General features: G+C 46.6%; 1 protein-coding gene and 1 pseudogene across 1 annotated transcript in view; one reads left to right on the top strand and one right to left on the bottom strand.

Moving 5' to 3' along the window:
• Positions 1-26,503, top strand: part of CDH26 (cadherin 26) — a 40,509-nt gene that overhangs the window by 10,835 nt on the left and 3,171 nt on the right. The window contains exons 2-14 of the mRNA XM_027622609.2: positions 1,511-1,615; positions 3,257-3,415; positions 8,711-8,858; positions 10,617-10,783; positions 10,981-11,109; positions 12,979-13,164; positions 14,382-14,698; positions 17,758-17,900; positions 19,067-19,306; positions 20,699-20,926; positions 21,484-21,602; positions 24,302-24,379; positions 26,063-26,161. Of these exons, the coding sequence (XP_027478410.1) occupies positions 1,511-1,615; positions 3,257-3,415; positions 8,711-8,858; positions 10,617-10,783; positions 10,981-11,109; positions 12,979-13,164; positions 14,382-14,698; positions 17,758-17,900; positions 19,067-19,306; positions 20,699-20,926; positions 21,484-21,602; positions 24,302-24,379; positions 26,063-26,161 (2,118 nt within the window). The remainder of the gene's footprint in view (positions 1-1,510; positions 1,616-3,256; positions 3,416-8,710; positions 8,859-10,616; positions 10,784-10,980; positions 11,110-12,978; positions 13,165-14,381; positions 14,699-17,757; positions 17,901-19,066; positions 19,307-20,698; positions 20,927-21,483; positions 21,603-24,301; positions 24,380-26,062; positions 26,162-26,503) is intronic.
• LOC113938876 lies at positions 24,696-24,858 on the bottom strand (annotated as a pseudogene).

Raw genomic sequence — 26,503 nt, forward strand, 5'->3', positions numbered from 1 at the left:
CCCCGGTCTCCGGCCGCACTCCGTGCTCACCCGGCCTGTGACCGAGCGTTTCTATCTCTGGCACCGACCCCGTGTGCAGTCTCCAAACCCATCAGATCCCTGCGATGCGCTCCCGCGCCGCTCCCCCCGGGGGAGGAAGGGGATTCTCCCCGGATCTGCCGCTTGTTGGGTCCCTGCTGCAGGAGCAGTGGCCCGACTGGGCCGCGGATCACAGTTTGTGGCCACCCCGAGCTGAGAGCCCGCGCCTCGGCTCCGTCTCTGCAGCCGGCTTCCCCGCTCCGATCCCTGGGAGCTCTGCCGCACTCAGGCACCCCCGGTCTTTCTGTGACCCTGAGGGTCCTGAGACCACACTGTCCCGCGAGGGTTCCACCCCCCCGCTTAGCCACTGGAGCGACGTCCCTCAGCGGAGCCGACTTCTAAAAGGTCCGATTTTGGGCTCCGCGGCTCTAGCACTTGCCAGAAGCGGCCGACGGAGGCCCCCTCCCCCGCCGTCTATCCTCCCGAATATCGCCTCGGATTCACTTCTCCGCACGTCCTACCTTCCAGAAAGTGGTTGCTTCTCTGTTCAGAGAGTTGTTGCTACTCTCCTCTTCGATCCCCTGTTGAGTTCATAGGTGTTCAGGATGGTTTGATCCCTATTCAGCTGAATTCCTGAGACCAGACAAAATCCAGGTCTCCTACTCCTCCGCCATCTTGCTCCGCCCCCCTCTTATGATTTTCTTAATGACATTGTCTTTTCTCTAGCTGACTTTACACTACGAATATGGTATATAATACACATAACATAAAAAGTATGTGTTAACCGACTGTTCATGTTATCACTAAGGCTTCCAGTGAAAAATAGGCTGTTAGCAGTTAAGTTTTGGAGAAGTCAAAGGTTATACAGGGATTTTTGGCTACCCCAGGGGGCAGTGCCCCAACCTCGCATAGTTCAAGAGTCAACTATAATTTTTGAAAAGGCTTACATGTTTGTGGATAAAAACTACCGTGGCTAGAAAGCAGCTTTGCTTGTAATAAATAGATGGTTAAACTGTCTATCTCTGGTCTCTCGCCTGACAAATATTTGAGCCTAACGTCTGGGTCTGAGTCTCTTCCTGTTAAAAGTGAAAGTAGTAGATGAAGAGGCATTAAAGACCTATCGGCACTGAATGGAGACGTTCTCATTGACTATTTTAGAAAGACAGAGGGAAACAGGAGGGAGTAACCTTCTCATTCACTCAGCAACTGTGTGCGTGTCTGCCATAGCACAGGTGTTGGCACACAGTAGGCAATCCTCTTTAATGTTATGTCTGCATAGCCCCTAAAGATCTCAGGATCCGTGTAAAATCAGTAGGTTGCCCATGTCCCAAAGTCTAGAAACACCTCTACAGTTGTCAGGAGAACAGGCACTTTTAATATCTAAGCATTGGAGGCTGTCATGAGGACAGGGGATATAATGCCAATCAAGTGCCCATCCGTACCTGCTACATCGATGTCACCATCATCCTCATGGTTGTCGCTATAATTTCAGGGAGAGAGCCACCGGTCCCTACGGCGATCCAAGAGAAGATGGGTTATTACCACCCTGGAACTGGAGGAGGAAGATCAAGGACCCTTTCCCAAACTTGTTGGTGAGGTGAGGAAGGCCCCCGCCACCCTCTCTGACTAGGCACGCCCCGTATGGCAGGAGGACCGAGTCTTGAAGGGCTACGTGCTTGGGAGGCCAGGGCGTGCAGTGGAAAGAGGAATGCTGTCCTGGGTTCTAGAACCCACTCTACCTCTACCTGACTGGGGGGCTTCGGGCAAGTCACTTCATGTGAGCGTGTGCCGAGAACATCAGTCCCCTGGGACAAAGCCTGCTTTATTTGGCCCATGCAAATGTATTATTTAAAAATAAGGAGATGGTGGTTACCAGAGACTGGGAGGTGGGGGCAAAAGGGAGATTAAAAAAATGAATAAATAGAAAGCAAAGCTGGGCTGCCAGGGCTGCCAGGGAGGTCATGAGGGCTCATTGTGTGAGGGGGACAGAGCATCAGTTTGGTAAGATGACAAGAGCTCTGGTCACGGATGGTGGTGGCGGCCACACAACAGTGTGCGTGTGCTTAGTCCCGCCTGAACGCACACTTAAAAATGATGAAGGTAGTAAACTTTACATTGTGTGTATTTTACCATAAGGAGATGGAAACGACAGGAAGATTGTAGTAGAAATTCTGTACTTCTAGCGGCTTTTCTGAAAGTTGGAAGATCTGCCCACAGGGAGCCTATGTTCCCACGTGGCAACAACTGGATGGGGCTTGTTCCCACAGTCCCCCGACTCCTTGCCGTCTCCCTCCCTCTGAGGTCGAAGCTATCACGTGACCATGTTGGGATGCTGGAATTTTTGCACGTGGCCCTTGTCATTCTTTCCATGACACTCCTGACCCAATGGACCTGTGAATTACATGCTGAGTGACTAGATCCCTACAGCATTGACATCCAACGATTTCTGGACAAAAAAATTAATTTATATTTTTGCAGTGTTTATAAAAATAGTAGATGCCTACTATAAAAAAAATACAGAAAGTTTTTAAGGCTCAGTGGTTGAAACGATCTACTCCTGAGAGTCTGGGGGACACGGTGGGCTCCTACCGCAGACGCAACGTACCCTTGCTGCGGGAGTCCCATATCCTTGCTGTTTCCCCACCACGCGGTGCTGTCAACGACAGTACCTACATTATAGGGTCGTTTTAAAGATTAAATAGGCTAAGACAAGTCAGGCACGTAGTCAGCTGGCTCCCGCTAAGCCCTTTCTGAATGTCAGCCTCGCGAGTGTTCCTCCTCTCTCCCCGAAGGGATCATCCCTATTAACACATCGGTATGTACTCTTCCAGGTATTTCTCTATAGTCTCACCAAGGTGAGTCCATATTGACAAAATGGGATCACATTACACATATCGTTCTGCAAGTTGCCTTTCTGGTTTACCAGTGAGGCACGGCCCCCTTTCTGGCGCAGAGCGTGTAAGTCCTAAAGACTGGGGGCCCTTGCCCCATGAAGGGGGTACTGAGCTAGGAGTCTTTCCCTTAGGAAGGACATGTGCATATTCTTCCCACTTGTTCACTGTGACAAACGTCATTCCCACCTCTTTGCCTGTCTCTCTGTTTCTTTTGGACAAACCCTCAGATGAGCGATTGTGAGGTGTGGTGCTTTAAAAATGTCTTTGAATCCTAGCCTTGATATTTGGCGTGCCTTGTGGTTTATTCTCATTCTTTCCCCCCCCCTTTGTTTTTTCCCTTGCAGCTGTTCAATGATATGTCTCATAACATGTCATTAATATATTTAATCAGTGGACCTGGTGTGGATGAATATCCGGAGATTGGTTTGTTTTCTGTAGATCACAGGAACGGACGAGTGTATGTTCACCGCCCTGTCGATCGAGAGACAACACCATCTTTTATGGTACCTAACATTTGATATACTCTCAGCTTGGATTTATTGTAAAGTTGTTGCGGGACTATTGTATTCAGCAAGCATTAGTTAAGCTGCCCACATGCCATGTCATGGGAGACTGCACATTATACACTGTGGCAAGCTTTAAAAGCATGCATGGGCAGGGAGGCTAATTTTGTAATGTTCTTTTAAAGTTCTGGACACTGTGATGAGGTATGTGAGCCACTACAGATCTTCCTTCTAATGACCGGATTCCCAGCACCATCAGGATATCTGAAAGCATTTGGGGGTAGGGCTATAGAATGTTTATAAAATGGCCTAATTTGCTTTTGAGTCACAGTTGAAATGTGTGGACAGAAGCTATAAGCAGACCCCTCGGTTGCCTAACACCTGATGAACAAGCAATTACGTACCCGGTGTCAGTTTGTTCTTGTGACTCCCCGTGTTCTTTAGGATCTCCTAAACCCCAACACCATGGTCTACTCTGAATTTGAAATCCAGGTTCAAAACCAGGAAAGGAAGCGATAAAGTAAAATGCCTAAGCCATGGTGGTGTATTAGGCTACCAGCCTCACCTTATAGGGGATGCTCAGGATGCTAAATAGCCTTTGTTGTTTTGACTTCTGCTGGGAACTGAGCTGGTTCTCGGGCCTGCTTGGTGGTACATTAACTTCTTCAGGGTGGGAAAGAACACCTCAAAGAAGTAATTTATATACCTTTTCTCTAATGACCTCAAAATACTTATATACATAATAAAATGGATGTCCTTATTTTTTTTAATATTTTATTTATTTATTTGAGAGAGAGAGAGAGAGAATGAGAGAGAGAAAGCACGAGAGGGAAGAGGGTCAGAGGGAGAAGCAGACTCCCTGCTGAGCAGGAAGCCCGATGTGGGACTCGATCCCGGGACTCCAGGATCATGACCTGAGCCGAAGGCAGTCGCTTAACCAACTGAGCCACCCAGGCGCCCGTCCTTAACTTATTGATAGGCTCTGAATCTCTAGTTTTTAAGCAGGGAGAAATTCTCCCCAAACTCCAGAAGTCATGTAGAGATGACTCTGCAGGTCTTCACTATATTCACATAAACCCTTGCCTCATCTAGTAAATGTGCAATGTCTATTAGATAGAAGGAACATAGAGTGATCTGAGGGTGACCCTGGGCAGCCCTGCTAAATCTTGAGTGAGCAAACAGATCACCAAGGGATCTTGTAAAAATGCACATTTGTTTCTGTAAGTCAGGGTGGAGCCCGAGACTCTGCATCTCCAGCCAGCTCCCAGGAGAGGGTGCTGCGCTGGCCCTCGGCTGCCATGTGCTGAGTGCAGAGGGTCCGGAGGGTCCAGGACAGATAGTAGTGGGCGTGACTTGTGCAAGGACAGAGCAAAACATTTCGTGCTTGTGGTCTTTGTTTTGTTGTTGTTGTTTGGTTGCTGTTGTTTGCCTTTTTTTTTAAGATTTTATTTATTTATTCGACAGAGAACGTGAGAGAGTACAAGCAGCAGGGAGCAGTAGAGAGAGAGAGAAGCAGGCTTCCCACTGAGGAGGGAGCCTGATGCGGGGCTCGATCCCAGGACCCTGAGATCATGACCTGAGCCAAAGGCAGACACTTAACCATCTGAGCCACCCAGGCGCCCTGCTGTTGTTTGCTTTTTAACAACTTCACTGACATTTCAAGGGTTGGCTTTCATGAGGTTTAATATGGGACTTTTTGCTGGAAGCTGATAATGCCTAAGCCAAACCCATGAGACTGTTTTCTGACACATGAGGCCCAAGTGGAAAAGCTTGGCATGTCACACAGAGGTCCCAGGGAACAGTTAGAGCAAGCGGGAAAACTGTGGGAGCATGAGTGGCATCCCCATGGGTCCTGCTCCGTCAGGATTTCCAAACCTGTGTTTGGACCTGCTGGGTAAGCTCAAGCCCATGATCTGATCCCCACAACTGTTATCACAGCCGTCGTTTTACACCAAACTCTACAATCACTTGCTAGCTGGCCCCTCATTTGACTGGGAACTTCCACGAGGGAAGACACAGGGTGGGGATTTGGAGGCGTGCCCCCACCGGTGGCTCTCTGTCTCATGATCCCAGTTTACTGTCTCCTTATTACTTCTCACCACCTGAACTGTATGCCTGAAACGTGTTTGGTTCTCTGTGGGTGGTCAATCTCGCCACTGGAACGCATTTCCCCCGAGTCAGGAATAGGGCTCTGCGCATTGTAGGTTTTCACTCAATTATGTTCCATGAATGAATGAGCACGGCAGAATGTAGTCTCTGCTTCCAGGGTGTTGTGGGTTGACTTGTGCCTTCCAAAAAGATGGGTTCAAGTCCTACCCCTGGTACCTGTGAATATGACCTTATTGGGATATAGGGTCTTTGTAGATGTCATCAAATTAAGGGGAGGTCATACTGGATTAGGGCGACTGGCATCCTTATAAAGGGAGGAGGATTTGGACACAGAGGACAGAGGGGAGAAGGCTGGAGACAGAGACGGGGGTGATGCATCTGTAGGCGGGGGACATCACGATTGCTGGCAGCCCCCCAGCAGCTGGAGGAGAGGCTCAGAGTCTCCAGAGGAAACCAAGCCTGTTGTAGCTTCCAAAAGCGTGAGAGAACACATTTTGTTGTAAGGCACCCAGTTGTTGCAGCAGATAGAGGAAACTGGCAAGCAGGGGTTACCATACTTGCTAGGAAGACAAGAAACAGGCTGATGAGAGGGATTACCAGCTGTGAAAAGCGGGCTAAGAAGGAGTCACAGAAACACCACACAGGCCGGGGCCTTCTGGTTCAGCCTCCTGCTTCTGCAGAAGGATGCTTGCTACCGGGTTTTGGCTGTGCATAAAGCCAGGATGTATTAGGAATGAAGTCAGCCCAAGGGCTGGCCAAAAGGCATTCCCAGTACCACTGCTATGTTCTTGGGGAATAGTGAAGGAGTCACGAAAATTAGCCAAAACATATAAAAACTTGTGTTTGGGAGGTGGGGGTGGGGTGGGGAGGGCTGACTTCTTGTTAATTCCGTAAGCCTGCAAAGAATGCAGTGTCACCAGCTGAGAATTGCCGGAAGATTTAAAACACAGCTGGAAAGGGGAAAAGTCTGACTTTTTCTGTGTAGGAGTCTCATCTGTTTATATTAAAATATGCTCAATTTCATCGGATACAAATACACTCAGGGAAGTCATTCTTTTTTTTTAAAAAGATTTTATTTATTTATTTGACAGAGAGAGACACAGCAAGACGGGGAACACAAGCAGGGGGAATTGGAGAGGGAGAAGCAGGCTTCCTGCTGAGCAGGGAGCCCAATGTAGGGCTCAATCCCAGGACCCTGGGACCATGACCTGAGCCAAAGGCAGACGCTTAATGACTGAGCCACGCAGGCACCCAAGTCATTCTTTAATATTCTTTTATATTCCTCAAAATCATCATTTGTGGATCTTTATGCCAATGCACTCATCTTTGCCTACTTGAAACCTATGCATACAAGTGACTTTGTCTTGCGTGTTTGGCATTTAAAGTATTCCCGTGTGACTAAGAGTACATATCCTGCACGTGCCATTTCAGTGGTCATATGCCCCTCCATCATGTCACCACACTGTGGTGTGTCACCCAAGGATCTAAATCTTAAGGCTATAACAAAGGCTGAAAATCCTTTCCAAGTGCAGAAAATATCCATGACATTTCTTTTCTCCATTGCAGTTCTGAGTCCCCGGAAATTCTTAGCATCTCGCCAAAGAATAAACAGCACTACGCCTCTCAGGCATCTAACAGAACTGATGATCTCTGATGTAGCTTTTAGGATAATAAATGGAATATAACATAATAAACATAAAACATACATGGGGTTCTTATTTTTAAGTGGAAGGATTACAGTTGGCACTGTGTTGGGGCCAGAAGTCCGCGGGATTAGGGAGTAGAGATGCCCGCACAGTCATAAATTATAGAAGAGCATGTGGAAATGGTGTGGGAGAAAGCCAATTTGCTTGAACAGAAATTTAAAAAAAAATGTATGTTGGACTCCCGGGAGCAGACCAGTGCAGTGGTCCCGAGGGGAGAGGAGACAGATGAACCCGGAGAGCCTGGGGCCCAGGCCACCACTGAGGACAGCTGGCGGGACCACCGTGGCAGAGGCTGATGAGTGGATGCCAACAAGTCTGCAGGAAAGAGGCCCAGGGAGGTGGGTGCAGCGGAGCTCTTGTGGGCTCTGGGGAAAGGAGAGATTTCTGCCTGAAACTGGCAAGGTGCTAAGACCCCTGGCTGGTGAAGCTGCCTGCTGTGGGCTCTGGGTAGCTGTGGAGGGGAGTGATGGTGTAGTCAAGTCTACATCTACTTGGACTTGAATCTGGGCTGCGCTGAGAGTGGACAGCCATGGAACCTCTCCGTGGTCCACAGTAGGGCACCAAGAATGCCTCCCTCTAAGGCTTCTGTGAGGCAGGAAGGAGGTGATCTATGTAGGAGCTCGGTCCTGGGCCTCACTGAAGCTGCTTCTCCTGGAATAAACCCCGTGCTTGCTCAGGGTCCCCCAGCAGGGCTCTGTACCTGCAAGCAAACAACCCTTGAGAAAGCACCGTTTCCAGAGCGGAGAGCTCCTCCGCGCGATGTCACCCCTTCCCACTCCTTTTTCTGGGACTCTGAACTCCTTCTGTCCCAGCTGAGCAGAGCCCCACACAGGGCTGGATCCCATGACCCTGAGATTGTGTCCTAACCTGAAATCAAGAGTCCGATGTCTAACCGACTGAGCCACCCAGGCGCCCCGATTTGCTCCTTTGTTTAAAGTTCTTAAGAGACTAAAGCAAGAAGCCTAAAGTATTGTTTTGAGACCTTTTGAGAGGAAAGACTTCCCGCTGCATGTTCGAGATGAGTGAACCCTCCTTCTTCAAACACAGAAGTGACATCCCTAACCACTGCAGAACCCACGACATGGCAACAGCTGGGCTAGTTACTTTGAGCATTTCCTTTCCCTAAAACGTTCAAGGGTCTGCCCTCTGCAGCGTCGCAGGAGTGTTGGTTAGCATCTGTATTTCTCATGACAGCACCAACAGCAGAAACTGAGGCTCCTGAGCAACCTGGCTATGTTTTACCCTGGTAGAGAAACTGAGATTAGAACCTGATCATAACGAATGTTTACTGAGTGCCTCGTCTGTGCCAGCACTGTGCTCAGTCCCTGGGGTCACGAGGTGAAGGACAGCGATGAGATCCCTGCCCTCAGAAACTTTCTGGCTAATGCAGGAGAGGATGCAAACCGTGTGATGACATGAACATATAACATGACATCAAGTAAATGAACGTGCAACATTCACACAGTTCTCTGCTTCCTAGGTTTATTTTGATGTTGTGGATCGCTTAACAAGAAAGGTCATGGATGATTCCTTGATTTTCAACATTAGGATCAGCGATGTGAACGATCACGCACCCCAGTTCCCTGAGAAGGAATTCAACATCAGTGTGAAGGAGAACCACCCTGCAGGTGCGTGCGGCGGGGGTGCGGGGGCTTCCTCTCCCCTCTGGTCCTCTCTGGTCCATCTGCTTCGATGTTGTGGTGCCTGATCCTCGTTGTCTTTAGGGAGAAATTTTACTCTTCTCATCCCGAAGGTGGCAGGCTCTGGTTTTGAGCAGAATGCTTGGAGGTCTGTAAGTATCGTTTTGTATTGACAATAAAATGAGGTGGAAATTGTGTCTGTGGCAAGAGCTGATATGTAAAGACCAATCTAAAATAGGTCAGATGCACTGAGGGAGAAAGGCAGAGCTGAACAGTGCCTTCCTGAATATCTCTGTAAATTTCTCACCTGTAAAATGGCAACGAGATGACATCTAAAGTTTCTGAGCTATAGATTCTGTGTCTTTAAATCCAAACCACTTTCACTAGAATGTGCATCTATTTTAATAACAGAAAAACATTATTTATTTCACAAAATAGTCTTTAGAAAATTTGGAAAATTCCAAGACATTAAGACTGAACTAGAAAGCTTATTTAATACTTCCAATTAGAGATAAGTACCATTAATGTTTTAGTTTATATTCTTTCAGTATTTTTCTTCCAATTTTGTATGTGTGTGCGTGTACACACACTGTATATTTATCTATGTGTATATATATTCCCTGATTTTATATATAATTACAAATGCATTTTTCATCTTTATCATAGTGCAAAATATATATGGGTATATAATAAATATTTACAAATGTATGGGTGTGCTTTTTCATATGTGTATATTTATGAATTTTCTTTTCTAAAATGGCAAATTTACTGTTTGTAACCCAAAAGTGTTCTCCTTCAGCATCCTATTGTGTAATATTTTATTTCATGGATGTGCTTCAAGGCTTCTTAATCTCCTACTGTTAGACATTTATGTGCCATGCCCACTTTTTGTTATCTTCACAAAATATGCTTCAGTGAACATATTGAGCTAAATCTGTGTCCACTGAAGCATTATTTACTTGGCATCATTTAGAAGAGCAGAATGGCTGGTTCTGACTGCCCATACAATTTAAGTGTTCCGCTTTACTCACCTACCGGCAACATCTGGGGGGCCTGGCATGGGGTTCATCTTTGATTATTAAGTGCTTACGTATGTTGATAGGTTTCTTGTCCATTTCTGTGTACCAGATACTTGTTCCTTTCTTGGTCCATTTCTGTTCCTGTGCTTGTCATTTTTCTTGATTTTAACCTTCTCATTCTGTATTAAGAATGTTTATGTCTGCCATATATATTTTAAATGTTTTCCTGGTTTATCATTTCTTTTAAAATTTTGTCTATATAGTTCTTCTTGGCACACCTTTAAAAATCTGTCTGATCTATCAATTCTCTCCTTTATGTCTTCTGCATTTGCAATTGTGATTAGAAAGTTCTTGTGATTATTAAGGGGCACCTGGGTGGCCTATTCAGTTAAGCGTCTGCCTTTGGTTCAGGTCATGATCTCAGGGTCTTGGGATCGAGCCCTGCGTCCAGCTCCCTGCTCAGCGGGGAGCCTGCTTCTCCCTCTCCCCCTATGTATACTCTTTCTCTCTCTATCAAGTAAATAAAATCTTAAAAAAAAAAGAAAGTTCTTGTGACTATTTAAATATCCCTTTTTAGTTTTTATAGTGTGTCTATAGTTTGATTTTATATTTAAGTATTCGGTCCATTCTGGTGGATGCCTTCATGTCATTTAGCAAAGTATCATCACTCTATTGGTTTGATATGCTGCTTTTGGTCAATAGTAACTGTTAAAACAATTCTTTCCAGGTCAACCCATTTTCCAGATGTTAACAGTTGATTTGGATGAAGAAAATACTCCAAATTCTCAAGTCCTTTATTTCCTTATTTCTCAAACACCGTCACTGAAAGAAAGTGGCTTCCAGATTGACCGTATTAGTGGAGAAATACAACTCTCAGGATGCTTAGATTATGAGGTTATGTGGATTTTATTATTTTTAAAAACTGAAATGTGTTCTCTATCTTGGAGCCCCAGACTTAGGACTTATGTTTGTAGTGGAAAACCCTCTGTGGCTGGACTTGCTATTGAAGTTGCTATGATGGATTATTACTTTATTAATATTTCCCTTTGCTGTATTTGAAGGGCTTGACTGTTCTTTTCCTTCCCACCTAGACTGCTCCGTGGTTTACACTACTAGTTGGAGTGAAGGATTTGGGAGAACCTCCCTTGACATCCACGGCCATGGTTCATGTGAACGTGCAAGAAGGCAACAACCACAGGCCCACGTTTACCCAGGAGAATGTAAGACACCTGGGCCTCCTCAGACGCCATGGCCCTGCATAAATGGCCCCAAGTTCTAGGCTCAGTTTTACTGAGGGAATTCTCCATAACACCAAAGATACGTGTCATTCTCCAAGATCACTTAAACTAGATGAGGACATCAACCATCCTGATACAGAATCATTTAATAATAGACTTATGAGCTTACGTTTCTTTACTATTTTGTGCCAGAAACTGTGCTCAGAGCTTTCACGTGCACGCTTTCATTTTGAGGTGCTGGGACTCGCACATGATTTCTGTCTTACAGACGAGGAAGCCGAGGCACAGGGAAGATACAGAATCCATGCTCACTCTACATGGAGGTTTCTCAGTTCCACACTATTGACGGGGGATGGGAAATTCGTTGTTGTAGGACCAGGGGAGGCCGCCCAGTGCACCGTAGGATGTTTAGCAGCATCCCTGACCTCCGCCCACTAGACACCAGGGCACCTCCCAGGCGTGACAGCCAAAAATGTCTGCAGACATTGCCCAATGTCCCCTGGGGGGCAGGTTCGCCCCCGGGTGAGATCCAGACCTGCGCTTTTTCAAACATCTGGAGTTCTAGAATAGGGAAGATGAGTAGGTGGGCTCTGGCTGAGCCTTTCTCAGATCACCTGATTTATATACAGGGTTCCACACGGGATTTCAAATGCTACCAATCCACATGCTTGAAGAAAGCACTGAAACCCACATTCCAGATCATTTGGAAATGCCACACCACTTGAGATATGCAAGATTGCTAAAAACACTCAGGATTTGTTTCCTATTTTATATTTTTTGCTCTCTCATATGCATTTTTTAAAAGAAAAATATCTATTTTACTTCTTTCTCCTGACCTCTCTCAGTAAGACCTTTCCCAACGACCAAGTTCAATCCCCCACACAGCATCCACCCCCTCCTTCCTGTCCCTATCCAACACACACACACACACACACACACACACACACACACACACACACACACACACACACACTCTCTTAATCATCTGCTCCCTGGGGATGGAGTTTTGGCCATCCTGTTCCTAAGACAAAATCTGGCACATTGGAGCCTTTGTTGAATATTAATAAATGCTACAAACAATTATTTTCAAAAAGTATTGTTTGAAAAAAATTTAAAAAATTGTATAGACAAGGGGTGCATGGGTGGCTCAGTCGGTTGTGTCTGACTCGTAATCTCTGCTCATGTCTTGATCTCAGGGTTGTGAGTTCAAGCCCCACGTTGGGCTCCATGCTGGGCGTGGAGCCTACGCAAAAAAATCTTAAAAAAAATTATATAGAGAAAAGCTGAAGTGTTTTCAAATGAAAACACCTCACCAAACAGTACAGAATAACTGAAATATATTGAACCTTGTTTTGAAATCTTTCTCTGGCTTAGTAAAAAGCTCTGCTCTCAAAACTAAGGGTGGGGAAAATAAACCCTGTTTCCATGTACTTGTCAAAGAGAAATTATCTTGTTGCCAAAAGCACTGAATAACAAGCTAAAGATCTATATGTGTTAGAAAAATGATTGTCTTAATCTAAGTCACTATAAGAGTTCTATTTTAGAAGATTTAGGTTTTTTTAGCAGCATAAACTAGGGTGTGCATTATTATTTTAAAGATTCTTAGAAAAACAGTGCATCGAGTTGGATTTAAGAGGACTTTTAAAGTTATTCGGCTGTAGACACAAGTCACAGGGAGAAGGAATAGATGCTTGTTGTGATGGGTCAGGCAGAGCTTCAGATCATTTGAGGTCAAGTTAAATAGCATATATCCATGTTCTTGTGCTAAGGACTTACATTTTCTTTCTTGCTTTCTTTTTCAATTGTGTGTCTTTATCCCCATGGTGTGGACATGATGATTGCCTCTCCCAGTACAGGATTCAGATTTCTGAAGGCTGCACAAGCCAGAGCATGTTGCGTCTCCTGGTCCAAGATGGTGACTTGCCATTTACATCAGCTTGGAGAGTAAAATTTCACATACTGAATGGCAACGAAGAGGGACATTTTGACATTCTGACTGACCCTGAGACCAATGAAGGAATTTTAAATGTGATCAAGGTAAAGCTATCGGGGAAGGCACACCTGCCAGGTGGCTGCAGTGTTGGGGCCCCTCTCCGCAGGAGTCCCGATAGGGAGATGGCAGCCAGTGTCGGGGAGTGCCCGCTGTGCCACGCACGTGAGGTGTGGTGTGTTGTGTGTCCCAGTGGCCCCCAGTGAGGGGGCAGGCTGTGTTATGAGTGCCGGCTGCCACAGGCCCTTGGCCCTTTTGCCTTTGTGGAACCTCCCCACCAAAATAATATCAATACTGAAAATTACTTTTGACAATGTGCCAAGTTCTTCAAAATTTAATTTTTTCTGTTTGAGACAAAATAGATTTATATAGGTCCTAAAATGTTTATTTTTTTTTCTGATGTGATAAAATATTTCAGACATTTTCTCTAATCCTGAAAGTTCATTTTTTTCCTTCTGAGTTTAAAAGACATTAGAAGGTATGCATGGACCCCTAAAAGTCTTGTGGGCCCCTGGCACTTCGCCTGCTGTGCCTAATGAGGAGCTGGCCCTGCAGAAAAGTATTATTTTCTCCTTTCACTGATAAGGAACAAGGCCCAGATAGGTTGGGTCGTTTACATGAAGTCACACAGCCGGAGTGGTTCTGACTGAGGTGGTCTGACTCCATTGTTTTTAGTCTTAATTGCTCTCAGCTAGACCCTGGAGTAACCAGTGTCCTGGTGCCATGCTGGCGAGTCAGTGTGGGGATCAGGTTGAAAGGCCTGGGTTGGAAGGTCTGGGATGGGGCCTGGGCTCCTGCCTATCAGAGGAACAAAGTACCGGGTGATGCCCGTGGGCCCCAACCATGCTGTGAACAGCAAGGCTCTGGGGTACTCCATGCCAGATGCCTGGGATTGAATATCTCAAATATTCCTAGCTTTTCAGTCATTTTAAGTCACTGCCCACTTTGCACCCTGAGTAACTGTGATCATTAATTTCTGTATTTCCTTAAGCTCCCCTGGTTTTTTTTGCAGCAGCGTTGCCACATTAATGTTTCATTAGGTTATGGTTTTTGTTACATTTTTCATTACTGTCTGATGGATGGTGGCTCTTTTCAACCAGGAGAGGGGGAGGGAAAAAAAAAAAACAAACCAGAACTCCGTAAGTGATTTGAAAATGGGCTGGCCACTGTCTTTTGGTCATTACCAAAAATGGTGTAAATAATAAATGAATTGCAAAAGCCATGCACTCTGGGTGTGCGTGATCACATACTGAGCTTTCTCCAGCCAGAGAAGCAGCAGGTGCTCATGAAACCCTCTCTCTGGGACTCGCAGCCCTTGGATTATGAAACTCGCCCTGTACGAAGCCTTGTCATCACCGTGGAGAACGAGGAGCCGCTCTTCCTCTGTGAGGGGGGCCAGGTCCAGGGGCCCCGGGGGGCGGTGGTGAGCACCACTGTGAGTGTGCAGGTGATGGACGTCAATGACCCACCAGCCTTTCACCCCAGGAGCTTTGTCGTCAGTGAGGTCGACGGTGCCAGGCCTGGAATTCAGCTGGGAATTTTCAATGCTACAGATCCAGACAGAGCTGCCGGCCGGATAAGGTGAGAAGAGAGGAATGGGGAGTGTGGTCATTTAAACAGAACCAGCCCCCTACCCGTGGGCGTTCCTGGTGGAAACCTGCCCTTTGGCGGGCAGGTGAGGTTGACTCCAGCTCAGTTATGAAAATACCAGAAGCCACCAGGACAAGGCCCGCTGGCCCACGTTCAGTGCCTTCTTCCTTCCAGAGCTGCCTCTGACCCCCTCCCCCTGGGGAAGCACACCTGCTCTTTTCCCCTTGCACTTAGCACACAGCGCTTTTATACCGTTTTTCTTATATTAAAATAATTTGTTATGTGTTTCTATGTCCCTTTTTACTAAAAGTTGTAAACCGGCAGCCCTCTGGCTTCTGGGCAACAGAAGTGGGGTTTTTTAAATTTAATTGTGGTAAAATATATCTAACACAAAGTTTACCATTTTAACCATTTTTAAGTGTTCAGTTCAGGGGCATTAAGTATATTCATGTTGTTGCACATTCATCCCCACTGTCCATCTCCAGAACTTTTCGATCTTATAAAACTGAAAGTCTGTTCCCATGAAAGAAGATCCCCATTTCTCTTCCTTCCGACTGGCAACCACCACGCTACTTTCTGTCTCTGTGAATTTGATTACTCAAGGTGCTTCATAGAAGTGGGATTGTATAGTATTTGTCTTTTTGTGACTGCCTTATTTTGCTTATTTGGCATGACGTCCTCTGGGTTCATCCATGTGGTAGCAGGTTGCAGACCTTCCTTCCTTTTCAAGGCTGAATAATATTCCACTGTCCGTACAGACCACACTGTGTTCTTCCATCCACCTGTGGGCGTCCACTTGGGTTGCTCAGTGTTTTGCCATAGAGTTGCCATAATCCCTAGGAAGATGGCAGAGTGGGAAGCATCAGGAATCTCTCCCCACCCAGACAATTGCACGGGAAGAATCTGTCTCACGTACCTGTTTTGGAACTCCGGATTCTGTTGAAGGCTTGCAACTGCCAGAGAAAGGCTTGGATGGTAAACTGCAGTTAATTTTGGTCAATTATGGCTCTTAGCACAGTAGCAGCAACTGCTCCCTATCCCCGGCCGGTGGCCAGCAGCTGTGCACCTGTTCCTGGAATGGCCAAACAGAGTTTGCAGGAGTCAGAGTGGGCAAAAAAAAAATCTCTGTCCCCCAAATATCAGGGGTCAGTGCTCTGCTCGCTGATTGCTGCTTTCACTCCCGGAGGTGCAGCCAAAGAGGAAGGCAGCCATTGGTTTTGCCCTTCCGTTGATGTGGCAGACCCCCTCCCCCGCCAGCTGAAGTGGCTTCCGGGGATTGGATGGACTGGTGCCTGCATTTTCCCCTCTTCATTGTTTGCTTTTCCCTATTTCGGGAGCCAGACATTAAAGGCTAGGACAATTCCACAACAACCACCTGTAGGAGGAAAATCAGAAAGTGGCCGGTGTGCCCAGGGAAAAGGTCAGGAAAGGCCTGAGAGGGCATTAAGTTGAGAAGCTGATCCTCAGCACAGAGACAGCCCATGACAGTCCAACAAATGAACAAAAATAAAAAACAAAAACAAAAACAATAAGGAAAAACAGAAAACCCTGGGAAGGGGGAGAATCTGATCTCCAGCGTTCCCGCATGGTTAGATCCAAATGCCCAGCGTTCAAGAAGAAAATCACAAGGCATACAAAGAAACAGGAAAGTGAGGCCCATTCAAAACAATAGATCAACAGAAACTGCCCCTGAAAAATACCTGATGGCAGATCGGTTAGATGAAGTCTTTCCCAACAACAGTCTTACAAATGCTCCAAGACCTAAAGGAGGATGTGGAGGAAGACCAGAAACAGTGTGTGAACAAAATGGAAATGCCAATAAGGAGACAGAAAACCTAACAAGGAAGGAGAAGGCTGATGAAGGACTTACTGTCAGAATTGCTTCATACATAAATGGATTAAACTCTTTAATCAAAAGACAGAGACTGGCAGAATGTATAAAACACGTGGTCCATGCCCTCTACAGGAGACTCACTTGGAGATCTGAATGTGCAAACAGGTCACCTGACACCATATGCAAAAATTAACTAGAAATGGATCAGGACCTACATGTAAGACCAAAAACAATAAAACTCTTTGAAGAAAGTGTAGGACAAAAGCATCATGACACTGGATTTGGCAATGATTTCTTGGATGTGACACCAAAGACGCAGATAACAAACGAGAAAATAGTCAAATTGGACCTCATGAAAATCAAAACATTTTGTGCATGAAAAGACACTATTCACAGAGTACAAAGGTGACCCACAGGATGGGAGAGAATATTTGCAAGTCCTATAACTGATAAGGGACTAATTCCAGAATATATAGAGAACTCCTAAGACACAACATGAGAAAAATACAAACAACCTGATCCAAAAGCAGATATAGGACTTGAACAGACATTTCTCCAAAAGAGATACACAAATGGCCAATCAGCACATGAAAGATACGCAACATTCCTAATCATCAGGGAAATGCAAATCAAAACTACACCTCACACCTATAAGGATGGCAACTATCAAAAAAACCAGAAAACGAGTGTTGGCAAGGATGTGGAGGAATTGGAACCTTTGTGCGTGGTTGGTGGGAATATAAGTTGGTGCAGCCACTGAGGGAAACAGGATGATGGTTCCTCAAAAAAATTCAAAGTAGAGCACCATATGATCCATAGTGTTCCACTGCTGGATATCTATGCAAAGAATTGAAAGCAGGATCTCGTATTTGTACACCCACGTTCAAAGCTGCATTGTTCATGATAACTAAAATGACAAAGCAACCCAAGTGTCCACTGAAGGATGAGCAGATAAGCACAACATGGTATATATACGTAACAGAATGTTATTCAGCCTTAAAAACCAAGGATATTCTTCAGTATGCTATAACGTGGATGAACCTGCAGACATTATGCTAAGTGAAATATGTCAGTCACAAAAAGACAAATTCCATATGATTCCACTTACAATTTCCCATACTACTTGTGATAGGATCTGTGTCTGCTATGATATATTTTGATTTGCCTTTTGATGTAAATTTTAATTTTAAAAATTGCATGTGTTTCCTTCTACAAGATATAAACTGGCTTATGATCTGGCAAATTGGGTGACCATAGATGAACTCTCAGGAACAGTGACCACCAGGCAGCAAATTGACCGAGAATCCCCTTATGTAAATGATAGCTTTTACATAATCATCGCGCATGCTGTTGATGATGGTAAGTGTTTACCCAAAATTGGGGGGGGAGGAGTGTGTTTCCTTGTTTCCTGAGGGAAAATAACACTAGTGAGAGTCAGCACAACTGGGAAAAATACATAAAATAAACCTTTTCAGCACTATGCATCCATCCTGGCAACTATTTTTTCACGATAATTTTTGAAATGGCAAACCAAGGACCAGTGCCATGGGAAGAGAAGCGGTATTCATTCAGAAGAGACGATTGAGCCAATGAGGAAGCTGCCATCAGACCCAGTGTCTGTTTCATCCCTCCATAAAACAACTCTAGCTCTTCCTCAAAGCTGGCGGTGTGTGATAAATATTTAGCACAGTTTCCCTGTACTTGGAATGGCTTATCGGCTCTGGTGAACATGATTGCGTGGGACAAATTTGTCATAAACCAGGGTGAGCAGCGCTCTGAGCACGATACAACACTTTTCTCTATGATCTCCCAAGGCTGGACTTTGAAACCTGCAAAAACACAGAGATGAATAAATAACAACTCTCAACTTTAATAATTGTGTTTAAGGAAATCTGTGAGTTAAAGCCCAGGTTTTAAGGGAAATGTAGGTGTATGTCCCATTTGTGTGACTAACTAGTAGAATGTTGGTTAGGAAGATGTTAAATCTGTGTTCCTAATCAGTCTTAAGTGGGGAGAGAGCAAGGTGGGGGTCCAACTTCCAGGGACCTGAAGGAACAATGTGGTGAGGTCCAGAGTACCCACTGCCTAGTGTCCCCTACTGGTGAACATCTTGCAAGACTGTAGTGCCTGGTGACAACCTGGATTCCGACGTGGACACAGCCAAGAGGCCAAACATCTCCATCACCACGTCACACCCATTTCACTCCTGCCCCACCCCCTTCTTTACACCTGGCATGGCTCACACCGGGAAAAACGAATGATTCCATATTCTACCTGGTTCTACAAATGACTTGAGGTGGTAAGTGTTTTGTTAACTTACCCTTCCCAGATATTCTGAATTTTCAAAAAAGCAGGAGAACAGAGCAAGCACCTAGAGGAAAGCCTAGGACCTTCAAAGGGAAATGGTTTCAGCACAATGACTCCTTTCCTCGGGGGATGATACTGCTCATTCTCCGGGGGTTTGTGTGCATCCAGCAGGCTCTTTAATTAACAAGCAATCCTTCCTGGAACTCCCCCATTTCCAGGCCTCCCGCCACAGACTGGGACGGGGACCCTGATGCTTTTCCTGTCCGACGTCAACGACAACGCCCCCGCTCTCCATCCCCATTCTCGATATGTGGAAGTCTGTGAGTCTGCACTGAATGAGACCCTCCTCCTCCAAGCGGAGGATGGTGACCTGGAGCCCTATGCAGACCCCTTTACATTTGAGTTGGACAATTCGTGGGAAAGTGCAGGAGACACATGGAAATTGGGGGAAAATCGGGGTGAGTTTTGGTATTGGGCAGGGATAAAGGACTGAAAATGACCTGACTCTAACTGACCCAGGCAAAATAATAATCATCATCCTATAATAATTATTATTATCCTATAATTATTATTAATAAGTATCCTATAATAATAATTATTATTATTTATTGGTTTTTGTAACTGAAAAGATGCCAGTAAGCCTGTGTTATAGCAGAGCTGGGTCTAGGTGCTCAAGGGATATCCCTAGAAGATGTTCGTACTGTGGCTCTCTCTTTCCCTGGGTTCCTTCATTTTCAGGCAGGCTCTCCTCCGGGGTAGCAGGGTGGCTGCTGGGCATCCCCAGGACTCATCCTAGCACCTGGCGAGAAGATTTATATCACTGTGTGGCTTTGGTCAGCTGCCCCATGAATTATTGTGGATGGGAATTGGGAGGACAGATATGCTGACTGGCTGGTTCGGAGCCCGTGCTGGGCCTTGTTGGGGTCTGGGCTTCACATTTCCTGATCTGAATGGGCTGGTTCAGGAGGTGGGGGCTCTCCCAAAGGAAAACTGGGGCGCTGTTACCAGGAAGTCACTGGCATCTGCTGTCAACATTCTCCTTTGAGCTTCTATCAGTGTGTCTGTAGAATGTAGCATATTTTTTGGATGAAACTATGAGCTCATGTTTACAGTTCCCAGCCCCAGAGTATGTAGTAAGCCATTGAACATTGCCCCAAAAGAGCTCTGGCCTTTGCCCTTGGCTTCTGGGAGGTGAGCTTTAGGCCTTCGGGATGTCTTGCCTGAAAGGAATGTCTTTGTTTACCTTGGTCTTGTGCCAGCCAGATACAGATGTGGTTTAGGGTGGGGGCTTTGGGTCACGTGGGCATCCGTTGGGCATCCAGCAACACTGGAGACCAAGGTCAGCCATTGGATGGCCAACCAGATTCACATGACTGAGTCTTGATAAAGATCCTGGACACAAGGCTCAGGGGACCTTCCCTGGCTGACAGCACTCTAAGCATTATGTCACTTACTGATGTGGGAAGTGACACTATCGTGACTCTGCTAGAGAACTGGGAGCTCTGTGTTTGGTGCTTCTCTGAATTCTGCTCCCTGTGCTTCTTCCCTTGGCTGATTTTAATCCATAACCTCTTGCTGCAATGAACCATAATGATGAGTGCACAGCCTTCAGTGAGTTCTATGGGTCCTTCTAGGGAACTTTCAAACCTGAGCACGGTCTTGAGAACCCCTGGACACACAGCTGGTGTCAGATAGAAGTGAGCGTGGTCTTGGTGACTGTTCCCTCTAAGTCCAAAATTGGCTAACTTTTGTACAGAGCCGTGGTGCATGGGAGGGACTTAGTAAATCTCTGTTGAGTAGATGGGCAAATGAGCAAGTCAACACATGCAAAGTCTGTTTCTCTTTTGCAGGTCGGTCAGTTGAACTTTTAATGTTGAGAAGCCTCCCACTGGGTAATTACTCGGTGCCACTGGTCATCAGAGACAAACAGGGACTTTCCCAGAAGCAGACTGTCCATGTAAGGGTCTGTTTCTGTCCCGGTGGAGTCTCGTGTGTGGAGGCATCAGTCGCAGTCACAGGAACTGGGCTCCTCGTGGGCACCCTGGCCCCTCTCTGTGCAGCATTCATGATTCTGGCAGGTCAGTGGTCTGCAGCGGCTGTCCTGGGGATGTGGCTCCTCTTCCCAGGCTGTAAGCTAGCAGTGTGGAGTCCTCTGGGCCAGGGAGCAGAAGATGGCAGAGATCAGTGGGGTGCCTTGAGAATGACCCTTGGGCTCATCAGAGTCTCAGAGACTCAGACATGCTACCTGTCTGGCAAAAGCAGCTACTAGAAATTCATTGGACAGCAATTTATAGCAATGGACCCCATAGAGGAACACTGTGGTTTGCAGTAACACTGGGGGCAGCAATGTGCAGATATCTAGGCTCCTGGGCTTGCAGAACACGAATAAGCAAGCTCAATTTTCAAATAAACAATACAATGTTATTGGTCACATGGTATTGATCAATTCAACCAATAATTATCTAGCACCGACTTGTGCCCCAAGCCACACTCATTATATAGCTATGGAGATGATTAAGACACAGCTGACCATGTCTGTTCATGGCTGAGTTACCAGTCATCAGAACAAGATCCTGTTGAAACCTCTGATGACGATGAGCTGCCCAACTCATTTCCCTGCTCTGTCTCATTATAGCCACTCTGCTGTTTCTGCTGCGATACTATTTTGTATCCGAAGTCAGGCTCAGAAGCTCTGAGGAAGGCCTGCAGACTCTGAACATGTATAACGATGAGAGCAAAGCCATTTCAACCCAGGTAGTGGAGACTAATGCTTCCTGTTTCCTGACAGTGATGTCTGTAGTCCATGCACATGTTTTTCCACCCATCGAGTCCCCTGTCACTTCTTCACGCTCACTTATATTTGAGTAGCAAATGGGAAAAAGATTCCTATGAAAACTGTCCAACTCAACTAAATTGAATGATTATTTTAGGCCAGTAATTCTCAATTGGGGGCGATTTTGCCCCCCAGGGGATGTTTGGCAATGTCTAGAGACAGTTTTGATGGTGGCAACTTGGTTGGGGTGGGAAGACATGGTTTTGGCTTCCAGTGGATGCAGAGAGGCCACGGCCCCAGCACAAAGGGTCTGGCCCAACGCGCCAGCAATGCTGAGGTGGAGAAGCCTTGCTTAGGGGGAGATGTTGTTCACCAGGGGGACTTTCTCTAGATGGAAGTGTGTCAGGCTCACTAATGAAATGCCTGGGGTGGTGGTGAGGCAGCGCCCGCCCCTCTAACCTTGCCCGGCTGAGGCTGGGCACAGAACTCGCTGGTCTGGCAGGGACAAGACCTGGGCTTTGCTTCTCATTAGCTTCACCTCATTGAGCATGTCATTCAGCCCCACATCCTCCCCTGTGAACCAAGGAGGATAAAAACCCACCTAACAGATCGGCTGTTGATCAAAGACGACGTGCCCATGAAAACCTCTCACCCTTCCCCAGACACAAGGTAATCAGCAGGTAACTGATGGATTTTCAAAGCTGCTCCTGCTGATGCTGACCTTGCCGTGTATCCTCACAACAGTCCTGGGCTGGGGTTAGCCGGGCAACCAGATGAAGGCACTGTGAGCTCTCTAGTCTGTCTTCACCTGGAACTAAGGGTGCTTGGTCTAGAAACTGAAAGCCAAAGAAATGTCCAAAGGGAACACAGTCTTTCCTGCACAGAGGATACAGGTGGCCCCATCCTGTTGTCTTAGATCTCCACCCACGATTTTCTCCTGAAAGGATGAGACATGTTACAGCAAGTAAGATGACTTTGAGAAAAGACAGTCCAATTAACTTTGGCATTATGTTGGAGTAGATAGGGAGATATTCTAAAAAGTGATTGGTGATTGGAGAAGCTGGGGGCCGGCTAAGACCCCTTGGGTCCTTCTCACATTTTCTCTTCCTTCCTAGCATGATGGAAGGGGGAAGTGACAGCCTTGGGCAATGGTAGGGGTGTGCATGCAGGCGGGCCTGCTTTGAGCCCTTCCTGGTGTGGGGTCCAGAAGGCAGGAGGTACAGTCCAAACTCTCCAGACACTGGACCCCCAGAAAAATTCCCCCACCCCAGCAATGACAGCCGCACTTCACTGTTTCGTTTGTGTAATTTTGAGAAGGAAACCATCTTAACAAATAGCAGTGCTCCGTGAGGCAGACAGGATCCCTTGCCTTGGGCAGTTTCACTCTGCTCTGATGCTTAGTCATCCAGGAAAATGGACATGGCTCCTGGGCCCAGGGGCTGAGCTCAGCCTCCCGTGTGGGGACGGGACGGGGCTGAGGCAGCTGAGCTTAGAGGAGACCAGTGGGGAAGTTGCCTCCCCTAGCAGCGTCTGCGGGCATAGCCAAGGTGGAAGAGGTGGTGATGGGCTCGGGTGCTCTTCTTATTGGCCAGTGGCTCAGTGGTTGTGTCTTGGGGAGAAGGAAGCAGCTAGAGAAGCAGAGGGTGTGGAAGGGTGGCTTGGTCGTTGCAGGGCTGGGGCCAGGCAGGTTGGGGGGGCTTCTGGTGGCAAGATGGCACCGGTCAAGGACCAGCTGTCAGAGGGACGAGAGAGCCTTCCTCTGTACCCTTCTTGTCCCAAGATGTTTTCCCCTTGTCTCCTACTCACAGCTCGGGACATGCCTTTGCTTCTACCATCATATCCTCGAGGCTCTGTGCCTGGGATCCAGCAAATCTGGGTTTGGATCCCAAAACTGTGGCTTATCCAACACAGAAGCTAACAAATCCTTGGCTTTCATATATAAAGAGAGCTTAATAATGCTCTCTCTCTCTCAGGTTTATTGCACGATTTAATCAACATCTGAAATCTTTAGCACAGGCTAGGGCATTGGCAGGCATGCAATAAAAGTGGCTGCCAATATTAGTATTATTAACAGTAATTACTAATTATGTCTTTGTAACCATTGGTAAGTCAGGCCATTTCAAAGCGAACACACTTATCCTCAGTCATCCATCTTATGTGACTATTCCATGCATATGCGCACACCCAGGGACATTCTGTGCTCTTGGGAGGACTCACTTCATCCAAGATGCTACTGATGATTCTACCACCTTGTCATGTCTGCAAAATTGCACAGATGCTCCCCTCTGAGAAGAGAAATCCAGCCCCAGCAACATTTGGGCCCTTGGTAGATGTGTGTTCACTGAAGAATGAACACATGGCACCACCCAACCCTGGGGACCTCGAGAACATTGCCACCAGGCTTGGAAGATAATGAGCTTTAGATTCTGAGACCCTATCAAAATAGGAGTTCTTTTACCATCACTCCCCATGAGACACAGATCAACAAGAAACTCCACCTCCCCACCAGCAATTCCAAAGGAGTCCTCTGGATTTATGGGATAGGTGTATTTTCCAGGGTCTGGATGTTTTCTGTGATGACATTGATACGTGTTTGGGATGTCATTCCTTGCTCTGTGCTTTTATTTCTGCTGTCTGTAATTTCAACCCCATCGTATTTCTCTCCATGTGTGTCCCACAGGAAAGGCCAGATATCAGGGCTCAGGTGCCAGTCCTATTGCTCAACATAGCTGAGGCCGGGGCTGAGCTGGGTCCTGAGGTAAGCGCAGCCTATTTGCTGCTTGGGTCTGGACAGAGAGGTGGCTTTGCGGAGGGTTTCCATGGCAGTGAACACGACCCTGCCCCCACATCCATGAGGTCCCTGTGCAAGCCGGCTCCACGCCTGCCTGCACCCCAGCCTCACCTGCAAAGCCCCATGACGCCACACAACCCAACAGGTCAACAGCATCTGATGACCCCGGGCCCAAATTTCAGCCTGGCCAGTGCCACTGTCACGACTTTCTGCCGCGTGCATATGCCACGGATGCTAGTGCACTTTCTACCGTATTTCTTTCTCTAAATGGACTTCTGTCCAAATGAAGTACCTTTCTTTAAACAGTGTATTCTATATTTCAGCAGCAAACAAACAAACAAAAAAACAGTTTTACTGGTATGAAGAACAGAGAAGGAAGTGGAAAATAGCAATAATCGCGCCTCGGATAAACCTCATTGGCTACGATACTGCCACCGTGCAGAGCTAGGAAGTGGGAAATAGACACAACAGAAATAGAGCCCAATAATTCTGGGTAGAAAACGCCACCTGCCAAAGGCACAGGGTCTGTGAGGAAGGCAGAGATGGGAAAGCCATGCTGGTACCAGACGGAGACCTCCATCATTAGGAGTATGGATGAGGAGTCAGAAGGGGAATAATTTTCTCACCATGCAATTCAACGTCATTTAAGCCCGTGTTCCCAAACTGGTTAAACCCTCCCTTCTCTACGGGGTAGATGATCCCACTTCAAAAACAGTGAGTTAATCCAGGGCTGCCATAAATCATTGAGCAGGTGCCTGGCTGCGGGTGAGCAGGGGCAGGCCCAGCGGGCATCCCGCCCACCAATCCATGCTCCTGGGGGAGGACTGCCCTTTCTCCTGCACATGGACACTGTGTGAGCTGGGCTGGTGGTACTTCCTCCCTGACTGGTCTGTTAGCTCCCAGAAGCCAAAAGAATCGCTCCCGATAACACAAAAACAGCTCTGATTTACTGACCGTACCCTGGGGTGTGCACCCTGCAAGCACCATCTCACGGACACTTCACCAGAACCCCTGGGAGAGGGTAATTGCCTTTCCCTGTCTACCGGGGAGGAAGCCAAGGTCTCTGGTTCCTATTTCTCCATGTGTCTCTGTGTTCCCTTCACTGCACCTCGCGGATAGAAATTGCACCTATGGTACCTGGTTAACTGTGCTACCATTTACACACCTTCCCTAAGTTAAGTTGTCACATGATTTATTGGGTAACCTGATATTTTAAAATCCATGCTGCAAAGCATGGACTATCTTTAACCATTGTTAAGATCCATTGCCAGCTTTTTTCTCTTTGAAATTTTGTTTCATTATTGAAGGGACTCATAAAATAATAGACACCCAAAGCAGAAATTGCTGACAGCCTCATCCCTAAATCTAGACAGTTTCATTTGTCTGCGTCACTGGCTAGGTCTTATGCGTGCACATACTCGATGTTCGCGGATCTACGGCATTACAGATGGAATATTAGAGTCCCCGCCTACAGTCATGGCCGGCCACGTGCTCTGTTTCGAGAGTCTTCTCTTGCATCTGTCCACCTTCCCTCTTCCACTCCCATTCTCCCTCTCATCAAAATGCTAGCTTTTATGTGCATATGAGCACAGAGCAAGGGAAAGGTGTGGTAAGGACACATATCTTCTGAGTAAATCAGTCTCCCCCTAGGATCTACAGGACATGTTACCACCTGCAGCAAGAGCACTGGACAAGGAATACTTTGTCTCGGGGACTTCGGTGCATTACAGAAGTTCACTACCTGTTGTGGTAAGTCCCCTAATGACTGACAGTTGGTTCCCTTGAGGGGTGGCCCTTCTAGAAGATTCTGTGATACCAGTAGAACAAACACAAGTCAATGAAAACCTTCTCACTTATGTACCTAGCTAAGGTTATTGTTGGTTGTTAAAGAGTTGTTATTTGATAGTTCTGATCAAGTATGATGCTTTTTAGAACACCCACAAATAAATACATTTTCTCATGTCCATCTGAGGGGACCTGAGATCATCTGTAAGGTTACAAGTGCATGGCTTTGGCCCCAATCAAATTTCAGCCCTCCTGCCAACTAAGCCCTAACATCCTCCTGCATCATGTCTTCATATACTCTATGAC

Source organism: Zalophus californianus, chromosome 8 (assembly GCF_009762305.2).
Source record: "Zalophus californianus isolate mZalCal1 chromosome 8, mZalCal1.pri.v2, whole genome shotgun sequence".
Lineage (NCBI taxonomy): Eukaryota > Metazoa > Chordata > Mammalia > Carnivora > Otariidae > Zalophus > Zalophus californianus.